General features: G+C 37.7%; 1 protein-coding gene across 12 annotated transcripts in view; it reads right to left on the bottom strand.

The window, feature by feature from the left end:
* The window catches only part of KIAA0586 (KIAA0586 ortholog), a 140305-nt gene that overhangs the window by 90940 nt on the left and 34010 nt on the right, over positions 1-15355 (bottom strand). For all 12 annotated transcript variants that reach the window (XR_007128753.1, XM_047737777.1, XM_047737778.1 and 9 more), the window contains 4 exons: positions 14185-14382; positions 5451-5638; positions 3182-3289; positions 1724-1804 (listed from right to left, as the gene is read on the bottom strand). Coding sequence is in view for 11 of the 12 variants with exons in the window: in XM_047737777.1 (XP_047593733.1) it covers positions 1724-1804; positions 3182-3289; positions 5451-5638; positions 14185-14382 (575 nt within the window). In the remaining variant the exon portion in view is untranslated. The remainder of the gene's footprint in view (positions 1-1723; positions 1805-3181; positions 3290-5450; positions 5639-14184; positions 14383-15355) is intronic.

Raw genomic sequence — 15355 nt, 5'->3', positions numbered from 1 at the left:
GGCTATCAACTAACTGACTCTAAAATTATATAGAGAGGCAAAAGAACCAGAATAGCCAACACAATACTGAAGGAAAAGAATGAAGTTGGAGGACAGACACTATTCAACTTCAAGACTTACTATAAAGCAGTGGTAATCAAGCAGTATGGAATTGATGAAAGAACAGACAAAGAGATGAATGGAACAGAATAGAGAGCCCAAAATTAGAACCACATAAATATAGTCAATTCATCTTTGACATAGAAGCAAAGGCAATACAATGGAGCAAGGATCATCTTTTCAACATGATCCACAGGCAAAAAAAACTAACCTAGCACAGACCTTACACCTTTCACAAAAATTAACTCAAAATGGATCAGAGACTAATTGTAAAACACAAAACTATAAAACTCCTAGAAGAAAACTGTGATGACTCTGGGTATGGCACTGACTTTTTAGATATACCATCAGATGGGTGATCCATGAAAGAAATAATTGATAAGCTGGACTTCATTCAAATTAAAAACTTCTGCTTTGTGAAAGACAACATCAAGAGAGTTAGAAGACAAGCCATAAATGAGAAGAAAATATTTGCCAAAACACATCTGATAAAGAACTGTTATTCAAAATATACAAAGTACTCTTAAAACTCAACAATAAGAAAACAACCCGGTTTTAAAAGTAGGCCAAAAACCTTAACAGACAACCTTACCAAAGAAGATATACAGGTGGAATATAAGTGTATGAAAAGATGCTCCACATCATATGTCATCGGGGAAATGCAAACTAAAACAACAAAGAAATACCACTACACAAAATTTGGCCAAAATCCAGAATACTGACAACACCAAACACTGAAAAAGATGTGCAGCAGCAGGAACTCTCATTCCTTACTGGTGGTAAAGAAAAATGGTACAGCCACTTTGGAAAAAAGTTTACTGGTTTCTTACAAATCTAGACATACTTTTAATATACAATCCAGCAATCATACTCCTTGATATTTACCTAAGGAGATGAAAACATGTTCATGAAAAAAAACTGTGCACAGATGTTCATCACAACTTCATTCATAACTGCCAAAACTCAGAAACAACCAAGATATCCTTTAGTAGGTGAATGAGTAAATAAACTGTGGTACATCCAAACAATGGAATATTATTCAGCGCTAAAAAGAAATGAGCTATTCAGTCATGAAAAGATATGGAGGAAGCTTAAATGCATATTACTGAGTAAAAGAATCCAAAAAGGCTACACACTGTATGCTTCTGACTCCATCACATTCCGGAAAAAATAAAACTATGGAGACAATAAGAAGGTCAATGGTTACCAGGGATTGGGGTGAATTAGGGAAGAATGAATAGGTAGAACAGAAAGAATTTTAGAGAAGAGAAAATACTCTGTTTGATACTGTAATAATGGATATATTTGTTCAAGCCCATAGAATGTACATAATCAAGGGTGAACTCTAAAGTAAACTAAGGATGTTGAGTGATTATGATGGGTCAATTTAGGTTCAACAATTTTAACAAATGTGCCACTCCAGATGCTAAGAGTGGGGGAGGCTATATATGTGTGGGTGTAGAAGGTATATGGGAAATCTCTGAACTTTCATCTCATTTTTGTTCATTTTAGAAACTAAAACTGCTCTAAAAATTATATACAGATACATATATATAATTATTTTTAATTACATGGAAGAATACTGCTAGAAAAATAATTTCTCACATTTTCTAAGCTTTGTTACCTGTATGATATCGATAACTTCATCAAAGTTTGTTCCTGGAAACTTGACCTCTTCTTCATCTACCGTCATAAGTTCTGGGGTCTAAGAAAGCATTTTCAAAAAGATTTTGTTGTGCTTAATATCGTTTAAATTTATACATAATTTACCATATTTCTACCCATAAGCTTATAATTACATAGCTCTATTTTTTTATTTTAATATCCTACTTAGAACTGATTTCACTCAAAAAATGAAATCCAAGATAGTACCTGAGCCATCAGGTTTCATTTTAATAGCTCTCAAAAATTAAATATAAATTTTTGTCAATGACTCCATCAACAATGCAACTTAAGCCAACCAATCAGGTTGCTAGGATTATTATGATTTCTCTCCTACAGTTGTGTTTATATGTTAGATATGTAAGTATACATATATACAAACACACAAAAAGACAGATACAGTATCAAATAAATTAGAAAGTTATAAATACTAATTTAGTGAGACACTAATTTAGCCTGGAGGCCTCACTTGATATAATCTAGTCCCCAAAACCACATTAGCCCCTCCCTGAGAGAAGAATGATAAACAGTCCAAAAACTTATTTGTAACCATATGTTTTAATAAACTTCTGGTTAAAAAAAAAAAAAAAGTTATTGATGAAAAAATTAAATTAGGCACAATTGCCATTTAGGGTCAGTTCTATTTTACTATTTTATTTTAAATATTTTATTTATTTATTCGAGAGAGAAAGCATGAAAGCAGGGGGGAGAGGGCAGATGCAGCTGGAGAGGCAGGCTCCCCACTGAGCAGGGAACCCAACTCGGGGCTTGATCCCAGGATCCCAAGATCACGACCTGAGCCGAAGGCAGATGCTTAATGGACTGAGTCACCCAGGCACCCCTGTTTTACTATTTCTGATCATGAAAAATTGTTGGTGTTCTCCTTCTCCTTAAACCTATATCCTTGAGGACTACATCTGCTTACAACAGATGAAAGCTGGGGAAAGCTGCAGTGTTATTCAAGTGTGTAGTAAAGTTAGAGCTTCATTATTGAATAGAAAATAAATACTAGGGAGAAATGCCTATTTTTGTATCATGTCAATACTATATTGACAAAGTAACATCCCAAAACATGAACTCTAAACATCACTATGAAATTCATATTCAGGAAAACTATAATTTGATTCCTGTTTAAATCAAGCTTTTTCTCCAAAGAGACAGAAATCCTCTCTTCACATATGAGACAACTTAAATTACCCAAAAACTACACTAAGGATTAACACTTTCACAATGTTTATAAATGTAAGGATCTTAAACAAACTTTCTTTTTCAAGTTCATCAGCAATACTAGATTCATCCTGAATCTCTTCCTTAAAACCTAAATTATTATGACATACAATGGGAGACTTTGCATGGAATAATATTAGTTAAACTTCATAGTCAGACATTACTCAAAACTATCTGATATATTTCTGAATACCTGTATCCAAGTTTTCAAAGGAGGACATGCTTCTTTGGGACTAGGCAGAGATAAATCGACATCAGCACTACCATTCGAAATGCTATCAATATCCACATTGGGTAATACCTAAAACAAAACACAACATCCAGCTTTCTGTTCATCATTTTGACTCAAATACCTATCAGTCTATACATCAGTAACATATATTTAACTTTTATGAAGAAGTAAATGGATAACAATTTTTTTAAGTTATGATAGAGTATTTTATAAAATTTAGAAAATAAAGGGGAACACATAAGACCCTATTCAGATAACTTTATTTTCAATCTTCCCTTTTCTTTTTACTATCTACTTCTTACTATTTCTGATTTTTCATCTTAATTAGGTTATAAGCATCTTTCATGCTCCCATATAAACTTAATAATTATATTTTAGATATATAATATTTTAATAATGCCTTAATTATTTAACCATTTTCCTGTTGGTAAGCATTTATGACATTTCTAATATTTCTGCTATTATATATATCACCACAAAAATCTTCTTCATATATAGGGTTTCCCCCCCTAAACTTTTTTCCCCCCTAAACTGGCATTATTTCATTATGCCAGATCACTAGATACTAGATTAATATAGAGCATGAATATTTAAAATTCTTGATAATTAATGCCAAAATGCAGTCCAAATGAGTTCTATTCATGTCATCAAAAACATAATTGTCTCAGCAATAAGTTTTTAAATGGAGGTATATTACTGTTATTTTAATTTGGATTATTTTAGTAACTAGAAAGATTTAAAGTATCCATTTTCTTGCTCATAAACTGTATTTCCTCTTCTGTAAGATACTATTCAGGTTCTTTGAATATTCCTGGATTTGCACTGCCTTCTTATTAACTTACAGAAGTTTTCAGATTTAAGAATTAATCCTTTATGGCATAGTCCTTTCATATATTCTAACTGTAGGTTTCCCTTTTTACATATGAATTTTTTATATTAGCTTCAGTTTAGATTTTATAGATTCAAATCTATTCTTTTATTATATGTAGGTTTTCTTCTCTCATATCTGGACTTAGCTTCAGCTTGGATAAAGATTCCATTTGATAAAGATTCTATATAATTATCTTCTCATCCTGCTGTTTTTACATTTTACAGTTAAACTTTTGCCTGTTGCCTATTTAGAATTCATGTGCCATACAGTGGGAGATTAGAGTCTAAAACTGATCTATTTTCCACATTATTAACCAACTACAACATATATTATTTCACTTACAAGACTCCTCTTTCCTACTGATACATGAAGTAATTACTACATATTACATTCTTTTTTTTTTTTTAGAGAAAGCAAGACAGCACGAGAGAGAGAGAGAGCACTCGAGTTGGGGGTGGTGCAGAGGGAGAGAGAGAATCTTAAGCAGACTCCATACACAGCTTGGAGCCTAATATGGGACTCAATCTCACAACCTTTAGATCATGACATGAGCTGAAATCAAGAATTGGACGTTTAACTGACCAAGTCACCCAGGTGTCCTATATTACACTTTTTTAAACAATCAAGGCTATTTCTGAAATACTTCGTTGTACAGGTCCAGTACCCGAAAACCCTTTATTCTTTCAAATATCAAAATGATCCTTAAGTTAAAGAAAATAAATAAAAAATTAAACACATGGTCTGTGTCGGTGGGGGGGCTAAATTACAATTTGACTTAAATTATATATTAACTTAGGAAGAATTGGCAACTTGAATAATTAATCTTCACATATAAGTTCTCTTTCCAGGGGCGCCTGGGTGGCTCAGTGGGTTAAGCCGCTGCCTTCGGCTCAGGTCATGATCTCAGAGTCCTGGGATCGAGCCCCACATCGGGCTCTCTGCTCAGCGGGGAGCCTGCTTCCTCCTCTCTCTCTGCCTGCCTCTCTGCCTGCTTGTGATCTCTCTGTCTAATAAATAAATAAAATCTTTAAAAAAAAAAAAGTTCTCTTTCCATTCATTCAAATCTTATATATATTTAAAGTCACACTCATTCTTTTAAAATTAATTGTAATATACTGTTCAGTTGTTCACTTTGGAATATCATCACGTCACCTGGACATGAGCCACTGGCTTAAAAAAGTAGCTTAGATCATACAGAACAAGGATAGAGAGGTTACATTAATATCACAGTTTTAAAATATAAAAGACCCATGATGAAAGTAAAGTTTTTATGAAGCAATGTAATAAATTTTAAGTGTTAAAGTTAAGCCGAAGATTTTTTTCTTCCTTAAAATTTTCTATTCATGCACCCTGACATACCTGTACAGTAAGCTGAGGAGGATCCTTTTTTTCCGACTTCATTTCTATAATTGCGATGTTAGGTTTCTTTATTCCAGTTTCCATTTTTCGAGATGATGTAGGAATGGAAGTAGTCACTGTTACAGGGTGTGGCTTGTTTACAATTACTCCAGTGGGTGGCATGGAATCACTCTTACTTTGGGTCTGTCCTAAAAAGTTTGGGGAAGAGATGAGTCAACTATTTCAGAAATGAAGGGAAAAATCAAATACACAACCCAGATCTTTATGGCTGAATTCTCTCTCATCTGAAAAGGAAGTGCCATCCACAATCATCCTTCCTTCTATTATCACTACTGTTGACATACTCACCGTGTCATCCTTTCAGCAGCAACTCACACTTATCAGGCACTCATGCATGCCAGATACTTCACATACACTATCTAATTTAACCCTCAAAATAAGCCTCTGAGGTATTAATATTATCCACATTTCACAATTGAGAAAACACGTTTAGGAACAACATAACTTGCCAAAGGTCGTAACAGTAAGCGGCAAAGCCAAGACTAAAGTGTAATGTGTTATACTGTGTTATTTTTATTCTCAAAACTTTATATAGCAACAATGGACAGGAATAAAACCGACAACAAAATACTAGTGACTCGCTACCAAGACATAGCATGTACTCCCACTGATAGCAATTACCACAGCTATCAGAAACTTAGCTTGCACTTCAAAAGTTCCATTTATTTCCTATATTTCAAAATAAAGAGGGACAGAACAGGGCACTCTTTAAAAGCATAGTCCGACTGGGTTTGAATCCCAGCTCCACTCGAGTTATATGGCCTCTGACAAATTTCTTCATTCCTCTGTGCCTTGGTTTCTTTATCTATAAAACCGGTACATTACCATGTGTTTTACAGGGTGGATTAAATAAATTCATATATGTAAAGTTCTTAGATCTGTACCAGGTACACAGCAGGGACTTTATAAGTATTAGCTACTCTACTAACAGAAGGCATGTTTGAACAGATACAGTTACCAGGTTGACATGCTATTAACCCATAATATCAAAAATTCTCTCTTCTGCTGGAAGATATATCTAAGTCCTTCATCAAATTTAAGAAAGAAGAGCAAAGACAGTAAAAGAAAAAAATAATAGCTAACAAGATTTGAAGAGCTAGTGTGGAAGCAAAAATGATTTGTTGAATTTTTACAATGAGTCTGAGAGACCTCAAATAAGTAAATAACCAACTACTGTGTTTTAGAATACCACACAATTTTTACTTACCACAGCCTAGTTCAAAAGTACATACAATTACTTCAAAGTACTTTGCTGGAGACAGGACATTAAACCACTTAAAATTTTTGATTTATTTAATTATTATGAAATCTATAACATTCTAAACTTTTTTTTTTTTTACTTTGTCTCCTCTATAGCAATGTATTCTAAAATACCAAAGGAATGTTTCCTGTAGTGAAACTACAGTGGGAGCCCATTATTTAAGAGATTGCTATTACAGGGAGGAGTCAAGATGGCGGAGAAGTAGCAGGCTGAGACTACTTCAGGTAGCGGGAGATCAGCTAAATAGCTTATCTAAAGATTGCAAACACCTACAAATCCAACGGGAGATTGAAGAGAAGAAGAACAGCAATTCTAGAAACAGAAAATCAACCACTATCTGAAAGATAGGACTGGCGGAGAAGTGAATCCAAGGCAACGGGAAGATAGACCGCGGGGGGAGGGGCCGGCTCCCGGCGAGCGGCGGAGCAACGGGGCACAAAATCAGGACTTTTACAAGTCTGTTCCGCTGAGGGACATCGCTCCAGAGGCTTAACTGGGGGTGAAGCCCAGGCGGGGTCAGCGCGGCCTCAGGTCCCACAGGGTCACAGAAGGACCGGGGGTGTCTGAGTGTCACAGAGCTTACCGGTATTAGAATGGGGAAGCCGGCTACAGAGACAGAGCCAAGGAGTGAGCTCTAAACTCGGGGTTACCTTGAACCGGTCGCAGGCTCGGTCAGCTTGGAGCGCGGCCGGAGGCCAGGGTGACGGGAGTAACTGGGCGCTGTTCTCTGAGGGCGCACTGAGGAGTGGGGCCCCGGGCTCTCGGCTCCTCCGGGCCGGAGACCCGGAGGCCGCCATCTTCATTCCCGTCTTCCAGAACTCTACAGAAAGCGCTCAGGGAACAAAAGCTCCCGAAAGCAAACCCAGCAAACCCGAGCGGATTACTCAGCCCGGCCCTGGGTAAGGGCGGTGCAACTCTGCCTGGGACAAAGACGCTTGAGAATCACTACAACAGGCCCCTCCCCCAGAAGATCAACGAGAAACCCAGCCAGGACCAAGTTCACCTACCAAGGAGTGCAGGTTCAATACCAAGGAGAGCGGCAGAATTCCAGAGGAGAAGAAAGCAAAGCACGGAACTCATGGCTTTCTCCCCATGATTCTTTAGCCTTGCAGTTAATTTAATTTTTTTTTCTTTTTCAATTTTTTTTTCTCTTCTTCTGCTAAATTTTTTTAACTTTTACCGTTTTCTTTTATAACGTTTTTTAAATAGTTTATCTAATATATATATATATATTTTTCCTTTTTATATTTTTTCTTTATCGGCTTTCTTTTTTTAATAGTTTCTTTTTTTTTTTTTCTTTCTGAACCCCTTTTTATCCCCTTTCTCCCCCCTCACGATTTGGGATCTCTTCTGATTTGGCTAAAGCATATTTTCCTGGGGTTGTTGCCACCCTTTTAGTATTTTAATTGCTCCTTCATATACTCTTATCTGGACAAAATGACAAGGCGGAAAAATTCACAACAAAAAAAAGAACAAGAAGCAGTACCAAAGGCTAGGGACCTAATCAATACAGACATTGGTAATATGTCAGATCTAGAGTTCAGAATGACGATTCTCAAGGTTCTAGCTGGGCTTGAAAAAGGCATGGAAGATATTAAAGCAATCCTCTCGGGAGATATAAAAGCCCTTTCTGGAGAAATAAAAGAACTAAAATCTAACCAAGTTGAAATAAAAAAAGCTATTAATGAGATGCAATCAAAAATGGAGGCTCTCACTGCTAGGATAAATGAGGCAGAAGAAAGAATTAGAGATATAGAAGACCAAATGACAGAGAATAAAGAAGCTGAGCAAAAGAGGGACAAACAGCTACTGGACCACGAGGGGAGAATTCGAGAGATAAGTGACACCATAAGACGAAACAACATTAGAATAATTGGGATTCCAGAAGAAGAGGAAACAGAGAGGGGAGCAGAAGGTATGTTGGAGAGAATTATTGGAGAGAATTTCCCCAATATGGCAAAGGGAACAAGCATCAAAATCCAGGAGGTTCAGGGACGCCTGGGCGGCTCAGTTGGTTAAGCAGCTGCCTTCGGCTCAGGTCATGATCCCAGCGTCCTGGGATCGAGTCCCACATCGGGCTCCTTGCTTGGCGGGGAGCCTGCTTCTCCCTCTGCCTCTGCCTGCCATTCTGTCTGCCTGTGCTCGCTCGCTCTCCTCTCTCTCTGACAAATAAATAAAAATCTTTAAAAAAAAAAAAATCCAGGAGGTTCAGAGAACCCCCCTCAAAATCAATAAGAATAGGTCCACACCCCGTCACCTAATAGTAAAATTTACAAGTCTTAGTGACAAAGAAAAGATCCTGAAAGCAGCCCGGGAAAAGAAGTCTGTAACGTACAATGGTAAAAATATTAGATTGGCAGCAGACTTATCCACAGAGACCTGGCAGGCCAGAAAGAGCTGGCATGATATATTCAGAGTACTAAATGAGAAAAACATGCAGCCAAGAATACTATATCCAGCTAGGCTATCATTGAAAATAGAAGGAGAAAGGGGCGCCTGGGTGGCTCAGTGGGTTAAGCCGCTGCCTTCGGCTCAGGTCATGATCTCAGGTTCCTGGGATCGAGTCTACATCGGGCTCTCTGCTCGGCAAGAAGCCTGCTTCCCTCTCTCTCTCTCTCTGCCTGCTTCTCCGTCTACTTGTGATCTCTCTCTGTCAAGTGAATAAATAAAATCTTTAAAAAAAAAAAAAAGAAAAGAAAAGAAAATAGAAGGAGAGATTAAAAGCTTCCAGGACAAACAAAAACTGAAAGAAATTGCAAATACCAAACCAGCTCTACAGGAAATATTGAAAGGGGTCCTCTAAGCAAAGAGAGACCCTAAAAGAAGTAGATCAGAAAGAAACAGAGACAATATACAATAACAGTCACCTTACAGGCAATACAATGGCACTAAATTCATATCTCTCAATACTTACCCTGAATGTTAATGGGCTAAATGCCCCAATCAAAAGACACAGGGTATCAGAATGGATCAAAAAACAAAACCCATCTATATGTTGCCTACAAGAAACTCATCTTAAACCCGAAGACACCTCCAGGTTTAAAGTGAGGGGGTGGAAAAGAATTTACCATGCTGGGACGCCTGGGTGGCTCAGTTGGTTGGGCAGCTGCCTTCGGCTCGGGTCATGATCCCGGTGTCCTGGGATCAAGTCCCACATCGGGCTCCTTGCTCATCAGGGAGCCTGCTTCTCCCTCTGCCTCTGCTTGCCATTCTGTCTGCCTGTGCTTGCTCTCTCTCCCTCTCTCTCTCTCTGACAAATAAATAAATAAAATCTTTAAAAAAAAAAAAAAAAGAATTTACCATGCTAATGGACATCAGAAGAAAGCAGGAGTGGCAATCCTTATAGCAGATCAATTAGATTTTAAGCCAAAGACTATAATAAGAGATGAGGAAGGACACTATATCATACTCAAAGGAACTATCCAACAAGAAGATCTAACAACTTTAAATATCTATGCCCCTAACGTGGGAGCAGCCAACTATATAAACCAATTAATAACAAAATCAAAGAAACACATCGACAATAATACAATAGTAGGGGGTTTTAACACTCCCCTCACTGAAATGGACAGATCATCCAAGCAAAAGATCAACAAGGAAATCAAGGCCTTAAATGACACACTGGACCAGATGGACATCACAGATATATTCAGAACATTTCACCCCAAAGCAACAGAATACACATTCTTCTCTAGTGCACATGGAACATTCTCCAGAATAGATCACATTCTTGGTCCTAAATCAAGTCTCAACCGGTATCAAAAGATTGGGATCATTCCCTGCATATTTTCAGACCATAATGCTCTGAAGCTAGAACTCAATCACAAGAGGAAATTTGGAAAGAACCCAAATACATGGAGACTTAAACCGCATCCTTCTAAAGAATGAATGGGCCAACCAGGAAATTAAAGAAGAATTGAAAAAATTTATGGAAACAAATGATAATGAAAACACAACGGTTCAGAATCTGTGGGACACAACAAAGGTAGTCCTGAGAGGAAAATATATAGCGGTACAAGCCTTTCTCAAGAAACAAGAAAGGTCTCAGGTACACAACCTAACCCTACACCTAAAGGAGCTGGAGAAAGAACAAGAAAGAAACCCTAAACCCAGCAAGAGAAGAGAAATCCTAAAGATCAGAGCAGAAATCAATGAAATAGAAACCAAAAAACAACAGAGCAGAAATCAATGAAATAGGAACCAAAAAAACAATAGAACAAATCAACGAAACGAGGAGCTGGTTCTTTGAAAGAATTAATAAGATTGATAAACCCCTGGCCAGACTTATCCAAAAGAAAAGAGAAAGGACCCAAATAAATAAAATCATGAATGAAAGAGGAGAGATCACAATGAACACCAAAGATATACAGATAATGATAAGAACATGCTATGAGCAACTCTACGCCAATAAATTTGACAATCTGGAAGAAATGGATGCGTTCCTAGAGACATATAAACTACCACAACTGAACCAGGAAGAAATAGAAAGCCTCAACAGACCCATAACCAGTAAGGAGATTGAAACAGTCATCAAAAATCTCCAAACAAACAAAAGCCCAGGGCCAGACGGCTTCCCGGGGGAATTCTACCAAACATTTAAAGAAGAACTAATTCCTATTCTCCTGAAACTGTTCCAAAAAAATAGAAATGGAGGGAAAACTTCCAAACTCATTTTATGAGGCCAGCATCACCTTGATCCCAAAACCAGACAAGGATCCCATCAAAAAAGAGAACTACAGACCAATATCCTTGATGAACACAGATGCAAAAATTCTCGCCAAAATACTAGCCAATAGGATTCAACAGTACATTAAAAGGATTATTCACCACGATCAAGTGGGATTTATTCCAGGGCTGCAAGGTTGGTTCAACATCCGCAAATCAATCAATGTGATACAACACATTAATAAAAGAAAGAACAAGAACCATATGATACTCTCCATAGATGCTGAAAAAGCATTTGACAAAGTACAGCATCCCTTCCTGATCAAAACTCTTCAAAGTGTAGGCATAGAGGGCACATACCTCAATATTATCAAAGCCATCTATGAAAAACCCACTGCAAATATCATTCTCAATGGAGAAAAACTGAAAGCTTTTCCGCTAAGGTCAGGAACACGGCAGGGATGTCCGTTATCACCACTGCTATTCAACATAGTACTAGAAGTCCTAGCCTCAGCAATCAGACAACAAAAGGAAATTAAAGGCATCCAAATCGGCAAAGAAGAAGTCAAACTATCACTCTTTGCAGATGATATACTATATGTGGAAAACCCAAAAGACTCCACTCCAAAACTGCTAGAACTTGTACAGGAATTCAGTAAAGTGTCAGGATATAAAATCAATGCACAGAAATCAGTTGCATTTCTCTACACCAACAACAAGACAGAAGAAAGAGAAATTAAGGAGTCCATCCCATTTACAATTGCACCCAAAACTATAAGATACCTAGGAATAAACCTAACCAAAGAGACTAAGAATCTATTCAAAGAAAACTATAAAGTACTCATGAAAGAAATTGAGGAAGACACAAAGAAATGGAAAAATGTTCCATGCTCCTGGATTGGAAGAATAAATATTGTGAAAATGTCTATGCTACCTAAAGCAATCTACACATTTAATGCAATTCCTATCAAAGTACCATCCATTTTTTTCAAAGAAATGGAACAAAGAATCCTAAAACTTATATGGAACCAGAAAAGACCTCGAATAGCCAAAGGAATATTGAAAAAGAAAGCCAAAGTTGGTGGCATCACAATTCCGGACTTCAAGCTCTATTACAAAGCTGTCATCATCAAGACAGCATGGTACTGGCACAAAAACAGACACATAGATCAATGGAACAGAATAGAGAGCCCAGAAATAGACCCTCAACTCTATGGTCAACTCATCTTCGACAAAGCAGGAAAGAATGTCCAATGGAAAAAAGACAGCCTCTTCAATAAATGGTGTTGGGAAAATTGGACAGCCACATGCAGAAAAATGAAATTGGATCATTTCCTTACACCACACACGAAAATAGACTCAAAATGGATGAAGGATCTCAATGTGAGAAAGGAATCCATCAAAATCCTCGAGGAGAACACAGGCAGCAACCTCTTCGACGTCAGCCGCAGCAACATCTTCCTAGGAACATCACCAAAGGCAAGGGAAGCAAGGGCAAAAATGAACTATTGGGATTTTATCAAGATCAAAAGCTTTTGTACAGCAAAGGAAACAGTTAACAAAACCAAAAGACAACTGACAGAATGGGAGAAGATATTTGCAAATGACATGTCAGATAAAGGGCTAGTGTCCAAAATCTATAAAGAACTTAGCAAACTCAACACCCAAAGAACAAATAATCCAATCAAGAAATGGGCAGAGGACATGAACAGACATTTCTGCAAAGAAGACATCCAGATGGCCAACACCACATGAAAAAGTGCTCCATATCACTCGGCATCAGGGAAATACAAATCAAAACCACAATGAGATATCACCTCACACCAGTCAGAATGGCTAAAATTAACAAGTCAGGAAATGACAGATGCTGGCGAGGATGCGGAGAAAGGGGAACCTTCCTACACTGTTGGTGGGAATGCAAGCTGGTGCAACCACTCTGGAAAACAGCATGGAGGTTCCTCAAAATGTTGAAAATAGAACTACCCTATGACCCAGCAATTGCACTGCTGGGTATTTACCCTAAAGATACAAACGTAGTGATCCGAAGGGGCACGTGCACCCGAATGTTTATAGCAGCAATGTCTACAATAGCCAAACTATGGAAAGAACCTAGATGTCCATCAACAGACGAATGGATAAAGAAGATGTGGTATATATACACAATGGAATACTATGCAGCCATCAAAAGAAATGAAATCTTGCCATTTGTGACGACGTGGATGGAACTAGAGGGTATCATGCTTAGCGAAATAAGTCAATCGGAATAAAACAACTATCATATGATCTCCCTGATATGAGGGAGAGGAGATGCAACATGGGGGGTTAAGGGGGTAGGAGAAGAGTAAATGAAACAAGATGGGATTGGGAGGGAGACAAACCATAAGTGACTCTTAATCTCACAAAACAAACTGAGGGTTGATGGGGGGAGGGGGGTTGGGAGAGGGGGGTGGGGTTATGGATATTGGGGAGGGTATGTGCTATGGTGAGTGCTGTGAAGTGTGTAAACCTGGCGATTCGCAGACCTGTACCCCTGGGGATAAAAATATATGTTTATAAAAAATAAAATTTAAAATATATTGAAAAAAAAAAAGAGAGATTGCTATTACATGGAGTAAAGACACATTCGGAGGCCCTGCCCACAAATATCACAGAGAGAGGAAAAGGTAGGAGACTATCACGTCATTTTGAAAGTTCTGCCACTGCTGACAAGAATTTAAAATTGGCCCTGTGTATTTTGCTGGGACTTACCTAAAAGAATGGCCATAGGAATTAGATGACCTTCTAGTGTACCGGAAACAGTAGGCATTTCTCTGCTTGGGCTGAACAAGTACTGCTGATCACTGGGAAGCAGCACAGCAGGCACAGAATGTTGGGGCTTGGAATCCATTTTCATAGGTCTTGTTGCATAAAAGTCAGTTTGTGTTCTTATTGACTTGACTTTAGTGCCTGTAATAATAATATTCAGTGGCAGAGATTTTAAAATATTGTTGGAACACCTATCCAGCTAGAACTACAGTAACTCTTCTTTACAGAAAGATCTTACTCTATATAATAAGGTGTAATTACAAGGCCTTAAAATAGAAGTAACACAGAAACCAGGGGTTGGCAAAAACGTTCTGTTAAAAGGTTAGATAGTGGCGCCTGGGTGGCTCAGTGGGTTGGGCCTCTGCCTTCGGCTCAGGTCATGATCTCAGGGTCCTGGGATCGAGTCCCGCATCGGGCTCTCTGCTCAGCAGGGAGCCTGCTTCCCTCTCTCTCTCTCTCTCTGCCTGCCTCTCTGTCTACTTGTGATCTCTCTCTGTCAAATAAATAAATAAAATCTTAAAAAAAAAAAAAGGTTAGATAGTAAACATATTAGTCTCATGGACCTTGTGCTCTCAGCTGCAACATCTTAATTCCGCCACTAAAACATGAAAGCAGTCATGCTACAGTCACAAATAAATGAGTGCAGCTAGGTTCCAATATTACTTCTAAGAATAGGCAGCTAACTTGTAGGCCATGGTTTCTGAGCTCCTGAATACACGTAACAACTTGCTCAACATGTAACAACTTACTATGACAAAACAAATTCAATGATTTAATGATTAGGGAAAAAATGTTGAATAAAAGATTAAGGAGACTACTCAGATTCAGACTGTAATATTTATTTAACTCATTACGTTTTTTCCTATGGGTACAGAAAGTTAATGATCATATTTGGAATTAGATTTTTTCCTTCTCATTACAGCTTTACTCATGACATAATTCTGAATAACCAGCCTTTATCCTCTGAAATTATCCACAGTCAAATTCTATATCTATTAAAACCTTACAGGAGTTAATATCATTGTATTTTTTCCATTCTTATGAATTAAATCCATATAGACATTAAATCCTGAATTCTTTTTTTTTTTTAAGTTTATGTATTTATTTATTTATT

This window comes from Lutra lutra, chromosome 7 (genome assembly GCF_902655055.1).
Source record: "Lutra lutra chromosome 7, mLutLut1.2, whole genome shotgun sequence".
Taxonomy (NCBI): Eukaryota; Metazoa; Chordata; class Mammalia; order Carnivora; family Mustelidae; genus Lutra; species Lutra lutra.
The sequence above is the reverse complement of the archived record's forward strand: the minus strand, read 5'-3'. Positions and strand labels throughout refer to the sequence as shown.